The following is a 19,446-nucleotide window of genomic DNA, read 5'->3' as shown; positions in this document are numbered from 1 at the left end:
AATTGCTATTTTAAAAAATGCAGGGGAGGGGTGTCTGGGTGGCTCAGTCAGTTAAACATCCAACTCTTGATTTCAGCTCAGGTCTTGAGCTCAGGGTCATGAGTTCAAGTCCCGTGTTGGGCTCCCCACTGGGTGTGGAGCCTATTTAAAAAAAATAAATGTAGGGGAGAGGTAAAGGAAAAGCTTGCCTTTCAGACGAATGCCAGCAAATGATCACAGAAGGAATTACAGAATTAGAAAGTCATCATTGTGCAACCATCAATGTAATAGCTGATTACAGCTCATCCACGGATGCTGAAACCACTGGGTGGAAGGCTGCTGGTCTCCAGCTATGACACACCCAGATTCCTTAATTTATAAACAGAAAAGGGTCCCTTTGTCGTGGAGGGATCTGATGAAAATACCTGAACTAGGTATCACCAATAATGGACAATCTGGGTATACTTGAGGGTAATCAGCTTCTTGTTGGCCTCCCTTCTCTATCCCAACCCACAGACCAGCTACCTCAGCTGCATCACCTTCCATGTGCCTGAGCTGGATCCAAATCCCACAGCCAAGATTTTATTTCATGGAAATTACCTCTGAGTAATACCTTTTCCTTCAAGCAATAAGCTCGGTCCAACTCCTAGCTGGCAGCCCCACACTGGGATTATTATATTCCACAAGCTTGACTGTCATTGGGAAAAGCATCCCTACAAAGCTTTCAGGCAACTAGTGGGGTACCTGCTTTGCGCCCTTTCCCAGCATTGACAAAGAAAAGTCAAGGGTCACTGTGAACCTCAGGGGGACATCTGGAGTTCAGGCTATCAGATCAATGCTCTGTCCTTGAAAACACAGCCACCTGGAACTTGAAATCCTCGTTTGAAAAGGAAATATTTAGAGCCTGTACTACACGACCCCTAAGAACTGTGCAATCTGTACACTGTGATGACTCTAGCCCTGATGCCTTAAAAACAGAAAGAAATTGCCCTCCAGCTCTCCCCACCTCACACTCCAGATTCCCCAAATCCTAGACTATGTGAGCTTCCCAAACACACCACGCCCTTCCATGGCTCTGCATCTTTATCTGAAACGTGCTCCCGGCTTCACTGTCACTTGCTACACATGGAGCCCTCAGCAGCTTCTGCAGGGCAGGTGAGGCACTGCTCTCCCCATTTCCCACTCCACTTAAAGGCAGGTGCACCCGCTCATTCTTTATTATGTCTCAATCCCCCCCCCCACCTTCCCAAGACCACACATTCCACAGTAAGGACCATGTCTTAATTATCTTTGCTTCCTTGGCGCCTTGAGAGGCCCTGACACATGCTCAATAAATGTATAATGAATGGGTGAATCAACAATTGTTCCCCAAAGCTGAGTCGCACTGCTTTGACTCTGACAGGCCTCTAGGCCCAGAAGAGGGAAGAACACATACAGGGAGTGTTATTGCTTCATCACAATACCATGACGACAAGTCTCGATGGCTGCAGTGGTGACACAGGGGCACTGAACTGCAAACTGCCCTAGAAGGCAGACTGAGCAGGATGTGACTGGTCGTTGCAAGGAGCCTCAGCTCCTGTCCCAAGCCCTCCCCTCCTCCCGGAACTTGCTGGAGAACTTCGATCTCCACGCCAAATTAACCACCCCGAGTATTTGAGAAAATGAGACTCTTCTGCAGAATAATCTATTTGTGGGAGACATGTGTTCCTGGAGCAGCTGTAAAGAATGATATTTTTTCCATTTACTTACAACATTAAATTGAAAATTTGTTCCCACGAGGGATTTTTTTTTTTTTACCACTCCTCCAAAAAACCAAATAAAAAAAGCACACAGGAATGTAGAAAACCTATTAAAATCGCATATTGGAAGAAATAAAAATGACGCTGTTCAGATAACATCAGCACCACTGCCCAAAGGCAAAAAATAAAAATATATCACCAAAGCGGAGGCCTTTCCCATAAATACCACACCGATCTAGAAAGGAAACTCATCTCTGATTTCAAAAGGCTGATTTCTGTCCCAAAGCAGGAATCTTGGGAGTTTCTTTTTTATTTTGGGAATTATTTTCAATTTAAGTGATTCTGCATAGGTAAAATGGAGATGAACTAATCTAACCATCAGCACAGCTGCTCAGGGGTTAAATGCATTTTCCAACTTATCACTTGCATTTGGACATAAGCTCTGCTTGTTACGGTTCACTCTTTATGCCTGCATTCTTATTAAAGCCAGGCTGATGCCGCCATTCCATCTGGGTCCTTCACTGGAACTCTGCTCCCTCTGCCTCACAAATACTCGCCCCTCTCCATGGCATACCATTTAGCACCCACATAATCAAGCATTTAATTTTGCATGCACTTGGATTGGCTATTAATTCCTTCATGAGTTACTTTTTTTCCTCCCCTGGTTTTAAGTCTCACATTGGGACCTTCTGTACCTTCAAAGAAACTGTGGGGTGCCGAATATGGGTTTGGTGAATACATACAGGTTTGCTATTTATTCAAAAAAGAGTCTCTTTAATTAATACGAGAGAATTAGGAGGTTCGCAGCCTCTGGGCTGAAAGCAAGGGGCTGGGCGTCACTCAAGCTCCAACACCAATGCTTTCTTTCTTTTTTTTTTCAACACCAATGCTTTCTACCTTAGAACTCGGAACAATGTCTTCCTTTCTTTCTCTTAACCCATTTGCATATCTCAAAATTGAGGCTAATAATAGCACTTTATGGCATTGTTTGAAGGGTCAAAGAAACAAGGAATAGAAAGCACTTAGCAGAAAGAAAGGTCCAGTCTTATAAACACAGTACATCCATACCAAGTACTACTTGGTAGCTACTGTTATTTAAAATATGTGTCAAGACAAATTTGTGCCTGAACCATTGTGTTAGGAGGTTTGGCAGATAATGCAGGAGGAGGAGCCATCACTGGCAGCTTCTGCTCCAAAGGGGCTTTGCTTTGTATCCTTGGCAGTCTTTTCATACTGGATTAAGAGAAGTCTGATGTCTTCTCTTTGCCTCTTTAAAATAATTTCCAGTGACGAACTATAGGTACGCAGGTATCTTTAAAAAAAAAAACAAATCTATCAGATACTATTAAAAATGTGTCTACTTTGAGGGGTGCCTGGGTGGCTTAGTTGGTTAAGTGCCTGCCTCCGGCTCAGGTCATGATCCTTGGGTCCTGGGATGGAGCCCTGCATCAAATTCCCTGCTCCACAGGGGTCTGCCCCTTCCCACACCCCAGTTCCTGCTCTCTTCTTCTCTCTTCTCTCTCTAATAAATATATAAAATATTTTAAAAATAAAGTAAATAACAATGTGTCTACTTTGATACTTACCCTATGGTTCTAGAAGAATATCAATACTGAGGGGCAGGAGAATTGGGTGAAGGGAACCCTATACTACTTCCGAATTTTTTTTTTTTTTTTGCATTTGGATCATAAGCTCTATTTGTTATGGTTTATTATTTATATTTGTGTTCTCACTACATCAAAGTTAATTCTGATTCTGAAAATCTACTACATTCAAAGTTCTAATTTAGATAGATGATTATCCAATAGTTACCATCTTGAGTTTGGCTTTCCATGCTTAGGATGAAATTTTCTTCACACAAATAACAACCATATTTAAAAAAATAGTTTTGCTATGGACTGAATTATGTATCCTCCCTGAATTCATATGTTGAACCCCTAACCCCTAAAGTGATGGGAACCCCTGGCCCCTTGAATAGGGGGCTGTGGGGAAATAGTTGAGTCATTACAGTGAGGCTCCCCTCATGATGGGTTTAGTGCTCTTATAAGAAGATACACCAAAGAGCTTGCTTCCTCTCTTTTTCCATCCCCCAAGTGAAGACACAGCCAGACAATCATCTACAAACCAAAAAGGAGTCCTCACCAGGAATCAAATCAGAGCACCTTCATCCTAGACTTTCCAGCTTCCAGAACTGTGATCAATAAAATGTGTTTCTGCCACCCAGTCTATAGTATTTTTGATAGCAGCCAGAACTAAGACAAGATACCAATTCTTATCAATACTATCATTGAAATACCTTATATCTCTACTCGTAGCAATTACTCACTTAATGATTAATTTTACCAACTGCTTGACTTTGGGCCAGTCATGTAATTTCTCTGTGCCTTCATCTCTAAGTAAGGATAATAAAGTAATATTCCACATAGGTTTACAGAAGTTAACTAGGCGACATGCTCAGAAAGTGCCCTTTCTGTGGAGGCCACTCATGTTGGCTGCTGTTGCTACTGTTATTAAACTCTTGCTGGACTCATATTCCTAGAGCAGAGCTGTATCTATGCAAAAACACTTTAGACTAATTCTCAAGAGACTTGACCTAGATTTTTATCATAAGTTATGCTCACTGGCTTTCACATGTTAAAAATCTATATCTAACTCAGTGAAGGGTGTGGTCTCCTAGGAGGATTCTATGGCTTGAATCAAGTTAGGCTCTTGGCAATGGTGAGGCAATGAGCATGTGAGCTCTGGGACAACACTCCTTGCTGGGCCTGCATGATGAGACCCGATCTTCCTCCTCTGTGTACCATGTGCCACCCTGGCCGAGGCATCTGTGACCCTCTGTGCAGTTTTATACATGTGTAAGCTTCTCGAGGCTCAGAGAAGACAGTAGAAAACTCAAGCAGCACTGTATGGTTGCTGCTTTTATTACAAGAGAAAGCATGGGGCAGGTCCAGTATGCAGTGTGCTCTGCTGTATTCAGAAACAAAATGAATGAGAGCTGAATGTTTAAAAACTGCCGGGGCATTCTTGCCTCACAGTGAGCCATGCACTTCACAATTAAGCTCTGACGGGTCACCTGTAATGTTTCTTATATTGCCAACAGCAGTGGCTTTATAAAGCTAAAGAAAAACAGTGCAGTGTTTAGCCAATAGGTGTTCTAACTTTAGGCTCCAAATCCCTTACCACCTACTGCTTTCTGATCATTTTCTCTTAAGCTGCATGGTCCCTGCCCCCAATATAGGATTCTGGCAAGGTGGGAGCCTCAGTAGAAAGAGAACAAGTATAAGGCTGTGGTGGGACAGACATTCTCAGGGCCCCGGAGGAGCCCTGCTTCCTCTGGTACCCACAAGGGAGGCCCTGGCTTCCAGCTTGGAGGACAGAGTGGACCCCATCACCAGTGTCAGTCTTGTGAAAGGGAAATGTAGGTGAGCCCCACAGGGAAGGATGCAGAAGCAAAGGTCTGGGGAAATGAACTTCCCTGAAACCAAAAAGTCAAAATGCATTCTGTGTCTATGACAGGGATTCTATTCACAATTCACTCTTGAACATGAGCTAGACTTGTTTCACAAGGTTACCCAGAGGCAAAGGGTGTTGATCCTTTTTTAGCAACACCTCAAAATCCTTTGATTTTCTCTAAATTCTTACCAGGGTGGGGAGGTGGTGGGAGGTGGGGGGAATAATGTCACCCTCCCCCCCCCAGCTTAAATAGATCCTGCTCATCCTTTTTCCTTAATATTTTATGTTATTTGCCAATACATAACAATAAAGTCTTCCCATGTGTTTGACAGCTTAAAATTTCTAAATACAAATGGAAACCTAATACCTTTATTCAATGAAAACAAACGCTCTTGTCAAAGGAAACAGAGTATGTGGTAGCACATGATGGAACCCCAAGAGCTAAGGAACAAGACTGACTGACAATGGGCCGTAAAACCATAAATTGACAAGAGTGGATCATGGCACAGATATGCCAAGTATCTCAGGACACACGATGTGTCCCGGGCCAACAAGTCTCTTGGACAACTGGACAGAGTGTGCTGATCTAGCGAGAGTGGATTTGGTGGGAAAACCAAAGGAAAGGCCATGCTATGGCACAGCCCACAGAGCCACAGCCCCGGGGAAGGAGTGTTCTGGCCTGTGGACAGGGAACTCTGGTCTCACGACTGCACTGTTTATAGGAGGTGTATTTGGTGTGATAGTTAAAAGCATAGGATCTGGAGTGGAAATGCTGCTTTTCCAACTGGCTCCTCCATGCTCTATGACATTCCAAATTTCTGATCTCTCTATGCCTCCGTTTCCTCTTCTGGAAAATGAGGCTAACAACTGGGTAGCTGGGAGGACTAAACAAATTATCTATGGCTAAGTTCTTAGCACTGTGCCTACCACAGAGGAAGCATAACTCGATAAGCTGATGGCTAGTTACTGTCAGTGTCATCATTAGGATGGGCTGATCAGGTCACCACAGCCTGACGCCAACACGTCTGGCCATCCCTCCACCTCCCTCTGCCCTAGCCGACTCCCTTCAACAGCATTTTGTTTAATTGGCTTCCCTGCTCCTCTGTCACCAGGGGACAACACGTTGGCCATGCTGTCAGAGTACCTCAACCCACAAGGCAGTTGTGACTCTGTATGGCATTTGAGTAGCTGGGAAGTTGGCGTACTGAGCAGTCTCTGGGGAGATGTGTTAATGGCAAATCAATGGCTCTGAGTCTGACCGGCTCCGAGGCAATGATGCCTTGGGGTCAACCTGACCTTGACTCGAACGCTGCTGGAGAAGCTGCGCGCTTCACGCATCCACAAGCATGTCTTACCAGTGACGTGGAGCTTCTCATCAGTGACCTCAGCCTTCAGGTAGATCCGGCCCCTCTTCTCCGTGTGGTCCATCCCGCAGAGGCTGGGGACATTTATTACACACTGCTTGTGCACGTTCATATCACAGGCTGTGAATCATGAAAGCAAAGGGTAAGGCTGCGCATATGGGCTCAAGCCCTCACTTCCTCCGTGTTTTGGTGTCTGAGCACAAGTGAAAATGAGCTACCCTCTAACTCGATACTTTGCTATCATGTTTTTGGTGACACGAAGAACTGTTAGCAGATGTTCCCTATAACAGAGGCTTCATGTGAATGACAATATCCTTAAAATACCCATGCCATATTTGTCCAGTCTTAACTGAAGCAAAATTCCCCTGCTTGCTCTTCTGTGACTGCTTCAAATATTTAACACTCTACAGAATTCACACAGGTAAATGCATACAGAGCACAGGCTAATTAATATTTCATGTATGCAGAGGCAAATTACATGCAAATTTTAAACAGAGGATTTTTTTTTTTTTTGCCAAAGAATTTCTTATGCCCCTCTGAGCTTACCATTCAGGGAGATTGAGAATCTGTGGAGCGAGTACAGGAAATTGATAAAATTTCTTTCCTTAGTTAACTCTGTATTTTCAAGAAGGCTTAAGTACATTGCTCTTTTTTGTCTTTTTTTTTTTTTTTTAGGAACTTGTATTTTAGATTTTAAACCTGTCTTCAAATATTTAAATATTATTCTAAGTAAAACAAATACACGCCTGGCATGATAAGCCATTCCTTACCAGCTGACACTATGTGGGTGAGACAGAGAGGAATAAAAAGATCAGTCTCGGTGCAATGAACCAAAGAAACCCTGAAAAGAATCCTGTGTGCTGAACACAAACAGAAGACTCTGTGTAGGTGTTCCAGCTCTATTGTCCTTGTACCTTCAGGCTTCCCAAAGAAGCGATGGCCACTGGAATCCTCACATACCCTGGACAGGATGTCATAAAGGCTCTTCTGTAGCCTTCAGGGTGGAGCCTTCAGGCTCATTTCATTTTGAGTGCTTAACATGGTGAAGTAAATGGCAAAACACATGGCAAATAACGTATATTTGCCATGATTCAATACGGAAAACAGGCTAATGGACACAATGAGGAAACAATGAGCTGATTAACAAATGTGGATTCTCTTTAGGTTTCTATTTCCAAAGCTAACTGTTCAAAATCATGCACCTCGACGCAGCCAATATAAAAGCTTCTTGACAAGGTGTGCTATTGACAGGACTTGTGTCAACCAACTCCCATCTTTGAGTGCCTGGGCAGAATTGCAACTTCAAAGAAATTAATGCCAGCCTCTCTGCAAAGGGGGAGCATGGGAGGCGAAAGTGCCCTGGGTTGTATTCATGTCTCGGCTCTACCATTAGCAGCTTTTAGATCTTGGGAAGCTCAAGAGCTCTCTCTGATTCCATTTCCTGCTCTGTGAATTAAGAGGCTGGTCTGGACAAGTGGTTGCTAACGTCTTTCCCCTACCAAGCAGAGCTGTATACAATATTCTAACCCTGCGATGTGTGAAGGCATAGGGACAAGTTTCTTCTCTGCAGAAGTTAAAGTTGGGGTGCTGGTGCAAATCTGCTTATCTGCTTCCCTGGAGGAAGGAGCATGGACAGAAGCTCTACAACTCCGAAGAAGAGAGCTTAAAACAAAATAAGACAAAACAAAAAACATTGGTCCAGGTCAGTGGTTTTCAAAATATTTTTGGTAATGGAATCCATTTTTCAAACAAAATCCTAAGCGGAATCCTAACATATAAACCAGATGAGTGTTAACTTCATCAGCAAAAACTTAGTTAATAAATTCAAATTTATACCATTTATTACAAAGACATTCATGGATAACCAATAAAGCCCTCTGATCCAAACAAAATTTTGAAACCAGCTGTCTCAGTTCTGCCCTGACAGCGCACTTACTTCTGTATTTTGCTAAAGTCGTATAGATCCGTGATGGGAGAGTATGTAGAAATGGTAAACACTATTCAATGACATACAACCTAATAGACTCTTGGGTTAAGTGGATGTGACAGGAGAAACGTGATTGCGTGGTCTGCCCAATGAGTGAAGCTGGCAATGATGTCTCCACTGTCGCCTCCAACTTGTCAAGCTTGAGTGTGTAACACATTCCAGAGTTCGCTTCTGTTCCATGGTTTTAAAACAGTTAAAAGTGTATTTACAAATGCACTTAGGATTCACACTTGCAGAAGCCCTGGAAATCATGTCTTTGGAATCCGAAGGGTTTCTCAAAACATAGAAAACGACTGGCCTGGATCATCACAAACGTTTTGTTTAGTCTATTAAATATGACAGCTTTCTAAGGTGAAGAACCTCTGTGTGCTGAGAAGCTAACCATCTACTCTGTAATGTTCATCTAATCTTGATTTTTATATACATACTGCCTTTGCTCCATGGAGAATGCATGTAGAAAGTTTTTGGTCATAAGAGCAGTAATCAATGAATGGCAACATACTGGTATTTCCATAACACTTCCTAGTCCACTAGAAAAACAGGTTTAGTAATTACTTTTTTTATGTCCTAAAAGTATATACTTTTATTTAAATAAATAAGTGGCCTGGAGGAAGCTCATAGGAATGATCAAAGCAGAGAGTTTCCAGAGCTGTTTTTCTTCCTAGCTTGGTGCTTGATGATGATATATATGGAATAAAAAAGAGAATGGAGGGGCTGATGCCTTGTCTGTGGTCTTCAGTGATTTCATCTCTAACTGGACTAATAGGAATTTGGTCTGTCTGTGAACATGCAGGGTGAGTGTACTTCAGATGTCTGGTTTTTATTTTCATCGTAGTTTCAGTTTTAAGGAGAGCCTACTGGATTTTTCCACAGTCCACCCACTAATTAGAGACACAGGAAGATAATGACTATGGTTGCTTAGCTTATTTTGAAGCCTAACCAAATGTGGAATCTGGAGGTGGGGACTCTTCTTTCAACACATGGCATTTGCTTTGGGGTTTGACTAGCCTGCATTTTACAGTGACTGAAGATTTCTACCACCAACCCCCCCCCCCAAAAAAAAAAAAAAAAAAAAAACCGTGACAGCACTAACTTCATTTATAAATCGGGTGGGGTTTTTTTTGTTGTTGTTGTTTTTGGTTCACAATTAGGCAAGTAAGTAGTTTAATAAATTAGTACTTTGACAGCGGAGCGATCCTATACTTTTTTGGTTTCTATTTGATTGAGTTATTTTTACTGAAGAGTTGACAAGGTACTGAAACTGAGGTGCTCTGTAAACCCTGGGCAAAGGCTGCAGAGCCTCACCATCTACTGGAAAAGAAAACTTACTGTCACATTTCATTCCTTGATGGATAAGTCCATACAGCAATGACCCACAGTGATCACAGAAGGTGGGGCTTCCATAAGTGTGGATTTTAAACTTGTGCTTGCTTCTGGGGTCCTGGGGGGAAAAGAAGCATATTGTTCATTCCAGTCATGAAAGGAACACATTTTTGGACTAAGTCAAGGTCAGGCCCCACTACTTCCTCTTGCCATGTCAAGGTTCAATAGCATGAGACTGTGTGGCATTCTCTGGGATAATACAAAGGGTGCTGGTGACTTTGCCACATCATGTGTTAATAGGCTGCCCATTTGGGGCCATACAATAAATATCCACGTTTCCTCTCTTTACAGGGTATAATTTGCACACACCAGAGTTTCCAGCAATGTTGTCACTTTGGGACCAATAGTCATAAAAATATTTGAGGGAAATAGTGTTTTAAACACCATAGTATCATGGTATTTCCAGTGCCCAGTACAGGCTGCAGCACATGGTAGATACAAAATCAGGGTATATTTGTGAAGCTGAACTGAGTGACTACAGATCCAGCTCAGTGGAGTTGGGGTGATCTCCTTTTGGGCAAGTTTTTTAGCAATACACTATTAAGACCAGATATGCATCCAAACCAACAGAGACCTTTTCCTGCTTCTGCACTATTTCCAAAGTATCACATGCATTTGGATGGGCAAACTCCAGGATAATTGGGTGAAAATTGGAAATGCACTGAAAGCACACTTTCCACAGCCCCCTGCTGCAATTTCATTACCTTCCCTAGCATAACATACAAATTACTGAAGGCACAAGGCAGCTTTCTCTCAAGTAGCATTTTTGTTCTTCAATTCACAGACAGATTACAGATAAGGAAATAAACATTATATACAGCATAGTACCAAAGAGCACGGACCCTGCAGTCAGACTGCCTGGATTCCATCCTAAGGCTACCACCTTCCAGAAGCGTGACCTTGGACAAATAACTTATCTTTTCTCCCTCTTCTGTAAACTGGGAAATTAATAGCACCTATTTTATGTGGCTGTTATGAGGACAAAACAAGTCAGTCTTATTAAATGCTTATGTGGTCAATCTGCTTCTTAGACCTCTGTTCACTAATACGCAAAAGGAGGCTGAGCAGAAAGACCTTTATGTCCTACTTGAAACAGAAAACAGTTTCATCCTCGAGCCTGTATCAGGACACCCCCTTATTAAATCCCTCCTCCTGAATCATTCTTTGTGGCCCAATCAGTTGTAAATACAGAGCTGCCATTTACTGAATTAAAGAAGACAACAGAGGAGAGTGTGGTTTTGGGAAGGGGCATGAGACCGAAAACTTCACTGCAGACATGGTGAGCCTGATGACTTCTTTAGTCTCTAATGTTTTTTACATGCAAAGATACACAAAGAAAGCTACTCTTGGCTTCTGACTTTCAAAGAACCCAGGTGCTGGTGATTTGAGAGAATTTTCAAGGGGATTTTGATTTTATAAGAGGATTCATCTTTTGGTTAACTTTGAAACCTACAATCCAAGCCACATATGCCAATGAATTATACAGTTGACCCTGGACAATGCGGGGGTTAAGGGCATCAAGACCCACTCCCCCACAATTGAAAACCATGTATAACTTGTGACTCCCCCCAAAATTGATAGCTTACTGTTGACTGGAAGCCTTACCAAAACATAAAACAGTCAATTAACACATATTTTGCATGCTGTATGTAGTATATACTGTACTCTTATAATGAAGCTAGAGAAAAATGTTAAGAAAAACATGAGAGAAAATAAATGTACAAAATCCATGTATATGTGCAGCCAAGTAGTTCAAATCTGTTGTTCAAGAGTCACCTGTAATTACTTTTTAAAGTCATTAATTTAAAAATCCTGGAATATTTCAATCATGTAGAATAGTATAAAGAATATTAAACACGTAAGCGCCACTCAGACTTGATAAATGTTAGCATTCTCCCGATTTTTCATTGTATGATTATCTTTGTTCTACTGAGACATTAGTGACCTTCAAAGTCATGTGGCCAGTGAACAGTAGAGATAGGATTAAAAAAAAAAAAAAAAGGATTTGACCAACATCTGCATTTTAACAGATTCTCATCCAAGAGCTTTTAAAAAAAAATATCCATCCAGAATGAAGATTTGGCTCTTAACATTTTTTTAAACAAAGTTTTATATTTTCAACACTTCTTCTTTTAGATTTTATTTATTTGAAAGAGAGAGCACATGTGTGCACAAGTGAGGGGGAGAAGCAGAGAGAGAGGAGAAACCAACTCCCCACTGAGCAGGGACCAACCCCTCCTTCATGTGGGGCTTGATCCAAAGGCAGACACTTAACCAACGGAGTCACCCAGGCACCCCAACACAATTTTTTAAAAAGATTTTATTTATTCATGAGAGACAGAGAGAAAGAGGCAGAGACACAGGCAGTGGGTGAGGCTTCCTGCAGAGAGCCCAATGTGGGACTGGATCCCAGGACCCCAGGGTCACGTCCTGAACCAAAGGCCAATTCTCAACCACTGAGCCACCCAGATGTCCCAATACAAAAGTTTTTTAAGCAAGTCTATCACCTGTTTTGTAAATAAAGTTTTACTGGAACACAGCTACGCTTGCTTATTTACATATTTGCTGTGGCTACAATGGCAAAGTTGAGGGGTTATGACAGAGCCCACAAAACCTAAAATATTACCTACTTGGCCCTTACAGAAAAGCTTTGTCAATCTCTTCAGGACCATGGTTTTCTCTACACCGCAGCAGCATCACCTGTACCTTGTCAGAAATTATGTAGCCTCTCCCCAGACCAAATGAATCAGAAATCCCATGAGGCCTCAAGCTTCATGTTTCAACAAGCCCTTCAGATGATCCTCATGTTGGCAGGCACACCGAAGACTGAGAACCACTGCCTTGGAAGGTCATTTGTCAAGTATCTAGTAAGTGCCTACTGGGTGCTAGGTGCAGGTGTGTGTGGATGATTAGCAATATTGGGTTGGGACATTAGTGTACTTTCAAAATGTCTCTTAGGGTGTGAAAAATCAATGCCATCCTTGGGAGATTATTTTCCTTAGTGAGTAGTAGCTATGAGTATGGTCTCAAGAGTATGGGCTTAGCCTTCCACCATTAGAGCACTACACCAATTTTTCCAATATCCCAGATGTTAGGCAGAATGTTGAGGGAACAGAACAGTGTCAGTATCAATTAAAAGTCCCCATGTTGACAGCAAAGGGCATGTCCTATCATGTGGAGGGCAAAGAGGATGCTAGGGGAAGGGAAACCACCAGCTTTCCCTGCAGAAGGCATCAACAACTGGCGCTAAATAAATAAAGCATGGCAGCTCACCCTCAGCCCTCTGGAGCCTGGGTGTGCCAGTTAGCTCCAGGGCGGCTGTCCTGCCAGTTGGTTGTCACACAGATCTCTATTGATGTGGCACATGGGCAACCTGCTTCACTTTTCAGGAAAATCAAAGTCTTACTCATCCGATCTCCATATGGCACCCTCAGGGCCCAACCGTTTTGAGGTGTAGGAAGAGAGGAAACCATTGCTTCCACCTCCTGTAGAAGTCTGGAGAATGACCAAGTGTTGAAGTCTTCATGCTCCAAAATCATGAGTGGCCAAGAATCATACTTATGTTAATGAGAATAGTAACACAATAATACCTGTTTGTTGATCTACAAGTGCATGCAGGTGCTTTACAACAATCACGACCTCTCCTACAAAAAGAACATTTACCAGAATTCTGGAGACCTGTGGTCTGACTCTAGTCCTGATATAAACTCAACAACTTTGGACAAGTCATGTCACTTACTTATAAAGCAGAAATAAAACCAATCTGCCTATGTTATAGGCTGGCGGTGGGGCTTATCTTAGGGAACATATGAGACAGGGCTTTGCAACCCCAAAATTCCTAGACAAATGAAGTAAAGACCAAGATGCCCCAGGTTTTCCAACAGTACTTTAGTGACTTGAGTCAGAAAAGGAAGAGGAAAGTTGATCAACTCTGGACCTCACAGGGAGCTGGAGCGAGGCTGAATTGGCAAGGAAGAAGGGGACTTCTTCTGGGGTCCAGAGTTCCTGTCCTCTGCCCTACAGTGGCCTTTCCAGGTAGGTGCCCCACGCCGGGTGGTAAACTGTAAAACAGCCCGCCAACCCAACCCGCCCTGTGCACTGCTCTGACCATGAGGACGGCTCATCTCTGTCTCCATGGAAATGGAACGCAGGAGCACAGACACTCATTTCCAGTCGAATTAATCTCACCTTGTCTGACAAAGGAAACCACAGTGTTAGCTAAACAGCTATGACTTATGATGATTTACAGAAGCAACTGTCCTAAAAAGCTCCCAGGCTCTCTCTGTTCCTATCCATAGCTGCTAACTAGTGGTGTGCTTTACTTCTTTGGGTTCTGATTCCCCCTCTGGGGATCTGAAAGGATTGAGTCAGCACTTTCAAAGGGGTATATTTCCCAGGGCCCTCCCATTGTCAGGAGGTGCCCGTGGGCTGCTGCTGAGGGTGAGGGAGGCCAGTGCTGAAATACAAGCTGGAAAACCACCAGATTAGATAATCTCCTTGATTCTGTCTTGCTTCTAAAAAGAAAACATTTAATTTTTATTCTGATGCAATGTAAGACTCACAACAATTTGTAAAAATAGTATGGATTGTTCCCATACATGCTTCAGCCAGCCTTCCCCAGTGATAACATCTCACAGAGCCACAGCATGTTAGCAAAACCAGGACCTTGACTCTGCGGCAATGCCACTGACTAGAGACTTTAGGGTTTCACCAGATCTTGCATGCGTAATTCCAATGCATATATTCTTAGTGTACAGCTTATGAACCAAATATACTGTTTATTAAATGGGGGATACAGTAAATATTTGCTGGGTCGATACCATGAATTCAAGCAGACCACCATCAAAGGAGTGTCTGCTGCTATATATCATATACATAACCCACTGGATCTCAGGACAGGGTTGTGGGAGGAGTCGTCCAAAGATTTATCTGCAAAGTCGAATCAGAATATTTTCTCTTAATAAATAAACCACATGCTATTTCCAAACCTTCTGACCAACTTTTCAAAACCAAATGATTTCAGGGCATAGGCCAATCGAGGGCTCACCCAAGTGATGGTGCCAGCCAGGGGTCAGAGCCATTGAAAGATGTGTAAGTCATGGGCTTCCAGGTGGTATGTGCAATCCTGGCTTCTCCTGTGTTGCTCTGGCTGTTCCCTTCACCTGGCCCAACCATATTATGCCAAGACCCCATATGCCAAAACACCAAAAAATGGTATTAACAAAGCTGTTTCCTCCTCTTGGGAAGCCTCTCCAGACTCTCCAACACCAGTCACAATTTTCCTCTTTCATCTGGCCTTCCAAAACACGTGATCTCTGACTTTAATATGCCTCTTACACATCCTGCTACTTCTGAGGCTTTACTTCCTCTTTCACGTTTCCCTCATTTATCACACACATATGCATATCACAGACAAACACCTGAAGGACACACATCAAAGTCCAAGAGCTGACCCTAAAGCTCACCACTGAATCAAAACCAAGGTTAAAATGAAGTTTTTGTATTAACCTTATCTCCAAGCTTCCTGGAAAGCTGGAGTAAGAAAGGAAAAAAGAAACATACCAAAATCCTCTAGGATTGCAAAGCCACCTGGATGCAGACATCCATCTTATTTTCCTCTAAAACCACTGGTCTCCCACATGGTGAACTTTCAATAGGTGTGTACTAAATCTTCAACAAAGCATATTTTTATCATTGTTCACCTGAGAATTCTAGATAAAGCTACCCCACATATTAATTATGGTAAAGTCTGGCCTCATTTAGTGCAATAACAACAAAAACGGCTGGTATACTCTAAGTCATCACGGTTACCAAGTTAGTAACACTTCCCTATTTAACACAATTCATGTAAATTTTTTTTCCTTCTCTAGACACTGGCAGCCTCTCATTAAGTGGAGTATGAAACCTACTGTCACATGTCACAAGTTTGACATGATATTATAATGAAAGAGGGAGCCATTCGGCTCCAATGTTTCTGTCATAGACACCGTTGGGGGAAGAAAGAGAGATTTCTGACTAAACCAATTTTCACAGGCACAAATGAAGTCTAACCTACAAATCTAAATCTAGACCTCTTAGAAAAAAGTACCAAACGAAAATTTCAAGTTCTACCGAAAGCATCTGCTGGTCTGTTCCTCATATCTTGGTTTTATAATACAGCAACTTAATTAGCTTTCCTTGGAGACATTGCTCTACATTTCTACCAGAACTTGTCAGTCTTTTGTCAAAATCATCACAGCCACCATCATGATGCAGTGTGCTAAGAATAAACCCATGGGTCTGTGCTGCACAAAATTTTGATACTGATAAGCCCCTGAATGTCCTAGATGCCTTCTTGTGTTATCTAGAACCATCTGGAAGGTGTGCTTGAGGCAAGCTTCAAATGGTGGTCTTCAAGGTTGACGTCCACCATGCCTAAGGTGAAATCTCCAGAGAGGCTGAGGCTCCCCACACACCTGGAGGCAGGCAATCAATGGTGCCTTTTGATGTTTACATTTGAACAGACTTCATTTCAAAAGCCCCTTTTAATTTGATGAGTAAAATAATGGCAGGTTTTTGGCTAGAGGTCAGCCTGCCTTGAATGTTCCACTCAATTCTGAATGCCTCTGAAATGCCCCACAGGATTCTCACAGAGCACCAAAACAGCTGTCATGGAGGGTTGTTTCAGTTCAGACTTTAAGAATTTCTGGAAAAGACTCTGTTTTTAATAGTAAAGCCTGCAGGGTGGCTTCCTGAATCGCCCAGAGCAGTGTGGTTCCTTCAAGCTGCTCCTTCTAAATACCAAAGAAAATTCTCCACTTTCACCATCTGATGTGTTCTCATGAATCATACTTTAAGCCAAGCCTAGGTCTAAATGTCACCCACATGCTGACTATACAAGTGACACCAAAAACATTGCTCCAAGGGTAAATCTGGCATCATTTCTGTGATCTTAAATTTCTTGGGAAGCAGTTTTATTTTTTATTTTTTCAGTAACTTTTAAAATTCCTATTTAAATTCTTTTTTGTTACCACGAGAGTATTACTAAAACCAGATCATATGACCAGGGTGATTTTATGTAACTTGGATATCACCATAATTATTACATTTGATACCATGTACTGAGAAAGGCTCTCACATCCCTTCTCGGGCTGTAGTATCAGCCTGGTTGACTGTATTTGGGTGTAAGGAATGTACTTGGCTTTTGATTACACTGGTCTTGTTGAATGTTGCCTATTCTAAGGAAGAACCAAAGAACTTCCATTTCTGGTGAATTAAATTTTTATCTTAATGTAATCCTACTTTATTCTGATAAATAACATTCATCCCTACAGTTGAACTTCTCAACCCAGGCTTTGCGGGTAGGATTCCTATGGGTCCTTTGCCCAGTTCTGCAAGAGGCTGTAATCATTAAATAAAAAGCAGCAAACTTTTTAAGAAAAGATTCTGCGTAAATCTCTACCAGCAAGACAAGGGCTAAATAAACCATAACATATTTATACTATGGAATACTATGTAGCAGTTAAATGAAATAGATCTTTTTGTAACAACACGGACAGATCTCCAAGATAAATCGTCTAGTGAAAAGAGCAAGCTGCAGAATGGAACATAAAATGCCATTTATGTAAAAGAATCAATGACAACCCCCGACACAGAACAATAATACAGCTTCTCTCCCTCTCTCTCTATATATATATATGTGTGTGTGTGTGTGTGTGTATGTGTATGTGTGTATATATTTACTTATTTATATATGCATATATAAATAAAATGCATCTGGGAAAGTGTGGTGACAATAAATTCCGAAATGACAGGGAGAGGAGATTTTACCTGAAAAAATTTAAGTTAAAAAGAATGAATTCATATACATTATCTATGCAACCCAAATTACCTTGAATCCCAGCTGAATATGTTTGGTTCTGTTTCAACCAGATGGTGAGATGCCATTAGAGGGGGAGCCTACCCATGTCAAAGGAACTAGGGTACAACTGCTCTGTGATAAACGGACTGTGTTAATAGCTTCTCTAGCAATCTGCTGAGGAGGTGTCTGTATGAGCTCACTATGCAGATATTCAGAACCACTAGGCCATCAATGAAATGGAAATCTTAATTAAAAGTTATAAGGTAGCCATCATCTCCCTACTTGTAATCAACTTTATATGCTGCCATCATCTCAGGACAAAAACCTGACATATAGTCATGTCCTGTCAGTTACAGCTTTTCAATTCCAAAAGAATCTTTGATGGTTTAGTATGAAGTGCTGGTATTAAAATGTTTAAAATGTGCAAATATTCAAACCACAAAGCCTATTATTCATTTAAAAATGTGGTGCCTCCTACTTGGCTATCAATTTCTTCATTTCATCTCAAAAATTATTTCCTGGCGAAGATTCCAGGTGTGGCTCTGGTCCTGTCTCACTTGGGAGAGGCAGTTACACTGCATTAACAAATCACGAACTTTTTAACAAATCACTCCTGATTTTCAGTGGTGCAACACAATAAACATTTATTTCTCACTCTTTCTTCTGGGACCCAAGCTGAGAAAGCAGGCCCTATCTGGGATATTGCCAGTCTCATGGCAAGGGACAAATGTCAGTACCACTCAATCGCTCTTAAATTTCCAACTTGGAAATGATGCCATCGTTTCTGCTCACATTTCGTCAGCCAAAGCAAGACACGCGGCCAAGTTGGGAATCAGCAGGGCAAGTGTATATAATCCTCCCCAGGAAGGGGCAGCAAACATTCTGAGTAATAACATAATCCACAAAGACCCAGAAAAAGTCCAAAGTCTACTGCCATTTTACATTATTTGAAGAAGGACAAAAGAATGGATTAGAACTTCAAACTTTAAAAGCTTGTAGGTTTTAAGGTCAACGGAATATAGTTTTAAGTTGGAGGTATCAAATGAACTACCTACCTTTCAGATGTTAGATTAATTTAGCAGCAAAGGACACCCCCTTTCTTAGTGGCTTATCACCACATACATTTATTTCTCTCTCATTATATAAATCAGGGCTGCAGAGCAGGAACATCTGCCTGCTTATTCTAGGACGAAGGGATGAAGGGACATCCGCTGTCTGGAATACATCATTATCAGGTAAAGAAAAGCAAGAGGTAGAACTGAACAATGAAATCTGTTAATGCTTCTTGCAAGTGGCTAGTTCCCACCTCTCCCTCCCCCATTCCCCACACCCCCTGCTCACCACTGGTCAAAGCAAGGCACAGGGGGATCCTGACCCCAAGTGGAAATGCTCCTTGTCCAGTGGGGAGCTGCAAGCCACATGGCAATGATGGTACCCGTCATCTTTTTATAGGTGGTGGAGCAAATGGTGGGAGGCAATGGAACCTTCCATAGATGCTCCTCTGCTTCTCTATTTACACCACGTACTTAGAAACTCATGGACATGTTTGTTTCCAGGATAAATCGTTATTTTTTCTCTTTCCTGTAGTCATATTGACTCTTCCAATGAAAATCATTCAAATATTGTTTCTCTGCCCATTCAATTAGGCATGGTGATTGCTTTATTTTTAAGATTGTATTTGAGAGAGAGAGAGAGAGAGAG

General features: G+C 42.0%; 1 protein-coding gene across 3 annotated transcripts in view; it reads right to left on the bottom strand.

Annotated features, from left to right (window-relative positions):
- The window catches only part of PRKCA (protein kinase C alpha), a 395,118-nt gene that overhangs the window by 115,999 nt on the left and 259,673 nt on the right, over positions 1–19,446 (bottom strand). For all 3 annotated transcript variants that reach the window (XM_049114584.1, XM_025436489.2, XM_049114585.1), the window contains 2 exons: positions 9,852–9,963; positions 6,527–6,655 (listed from right to left, as the gene is read on the bottom strand). In XM_049114584.1, the coding sequence (XP_048970541.1) occupies positions 6,527–6,655; positions 9,852–9,963 (241 nt within the window). The remainder of the gene's footprint in view (positions 1–6,526; positions 6,656–9,851; positions 9,964–19,446) is intronic.

This window comes from Canis lupus, chromosome 9 (genome assembly GCF_003254725.2).
Source record: "Canis lupus dingo isolate Sandy chromosome 9, ASM325472v2, whole genome shotgun sequence".
Classification (NCBI taxonomy): Eukaryota; Metazoa; Chordata; class Mammalia; order Carnivora; family Canidae; genus Canis; species Canis lupus.
This window is presented reverse-complemented; position numbering and strand designations above follow the sequence as displayed.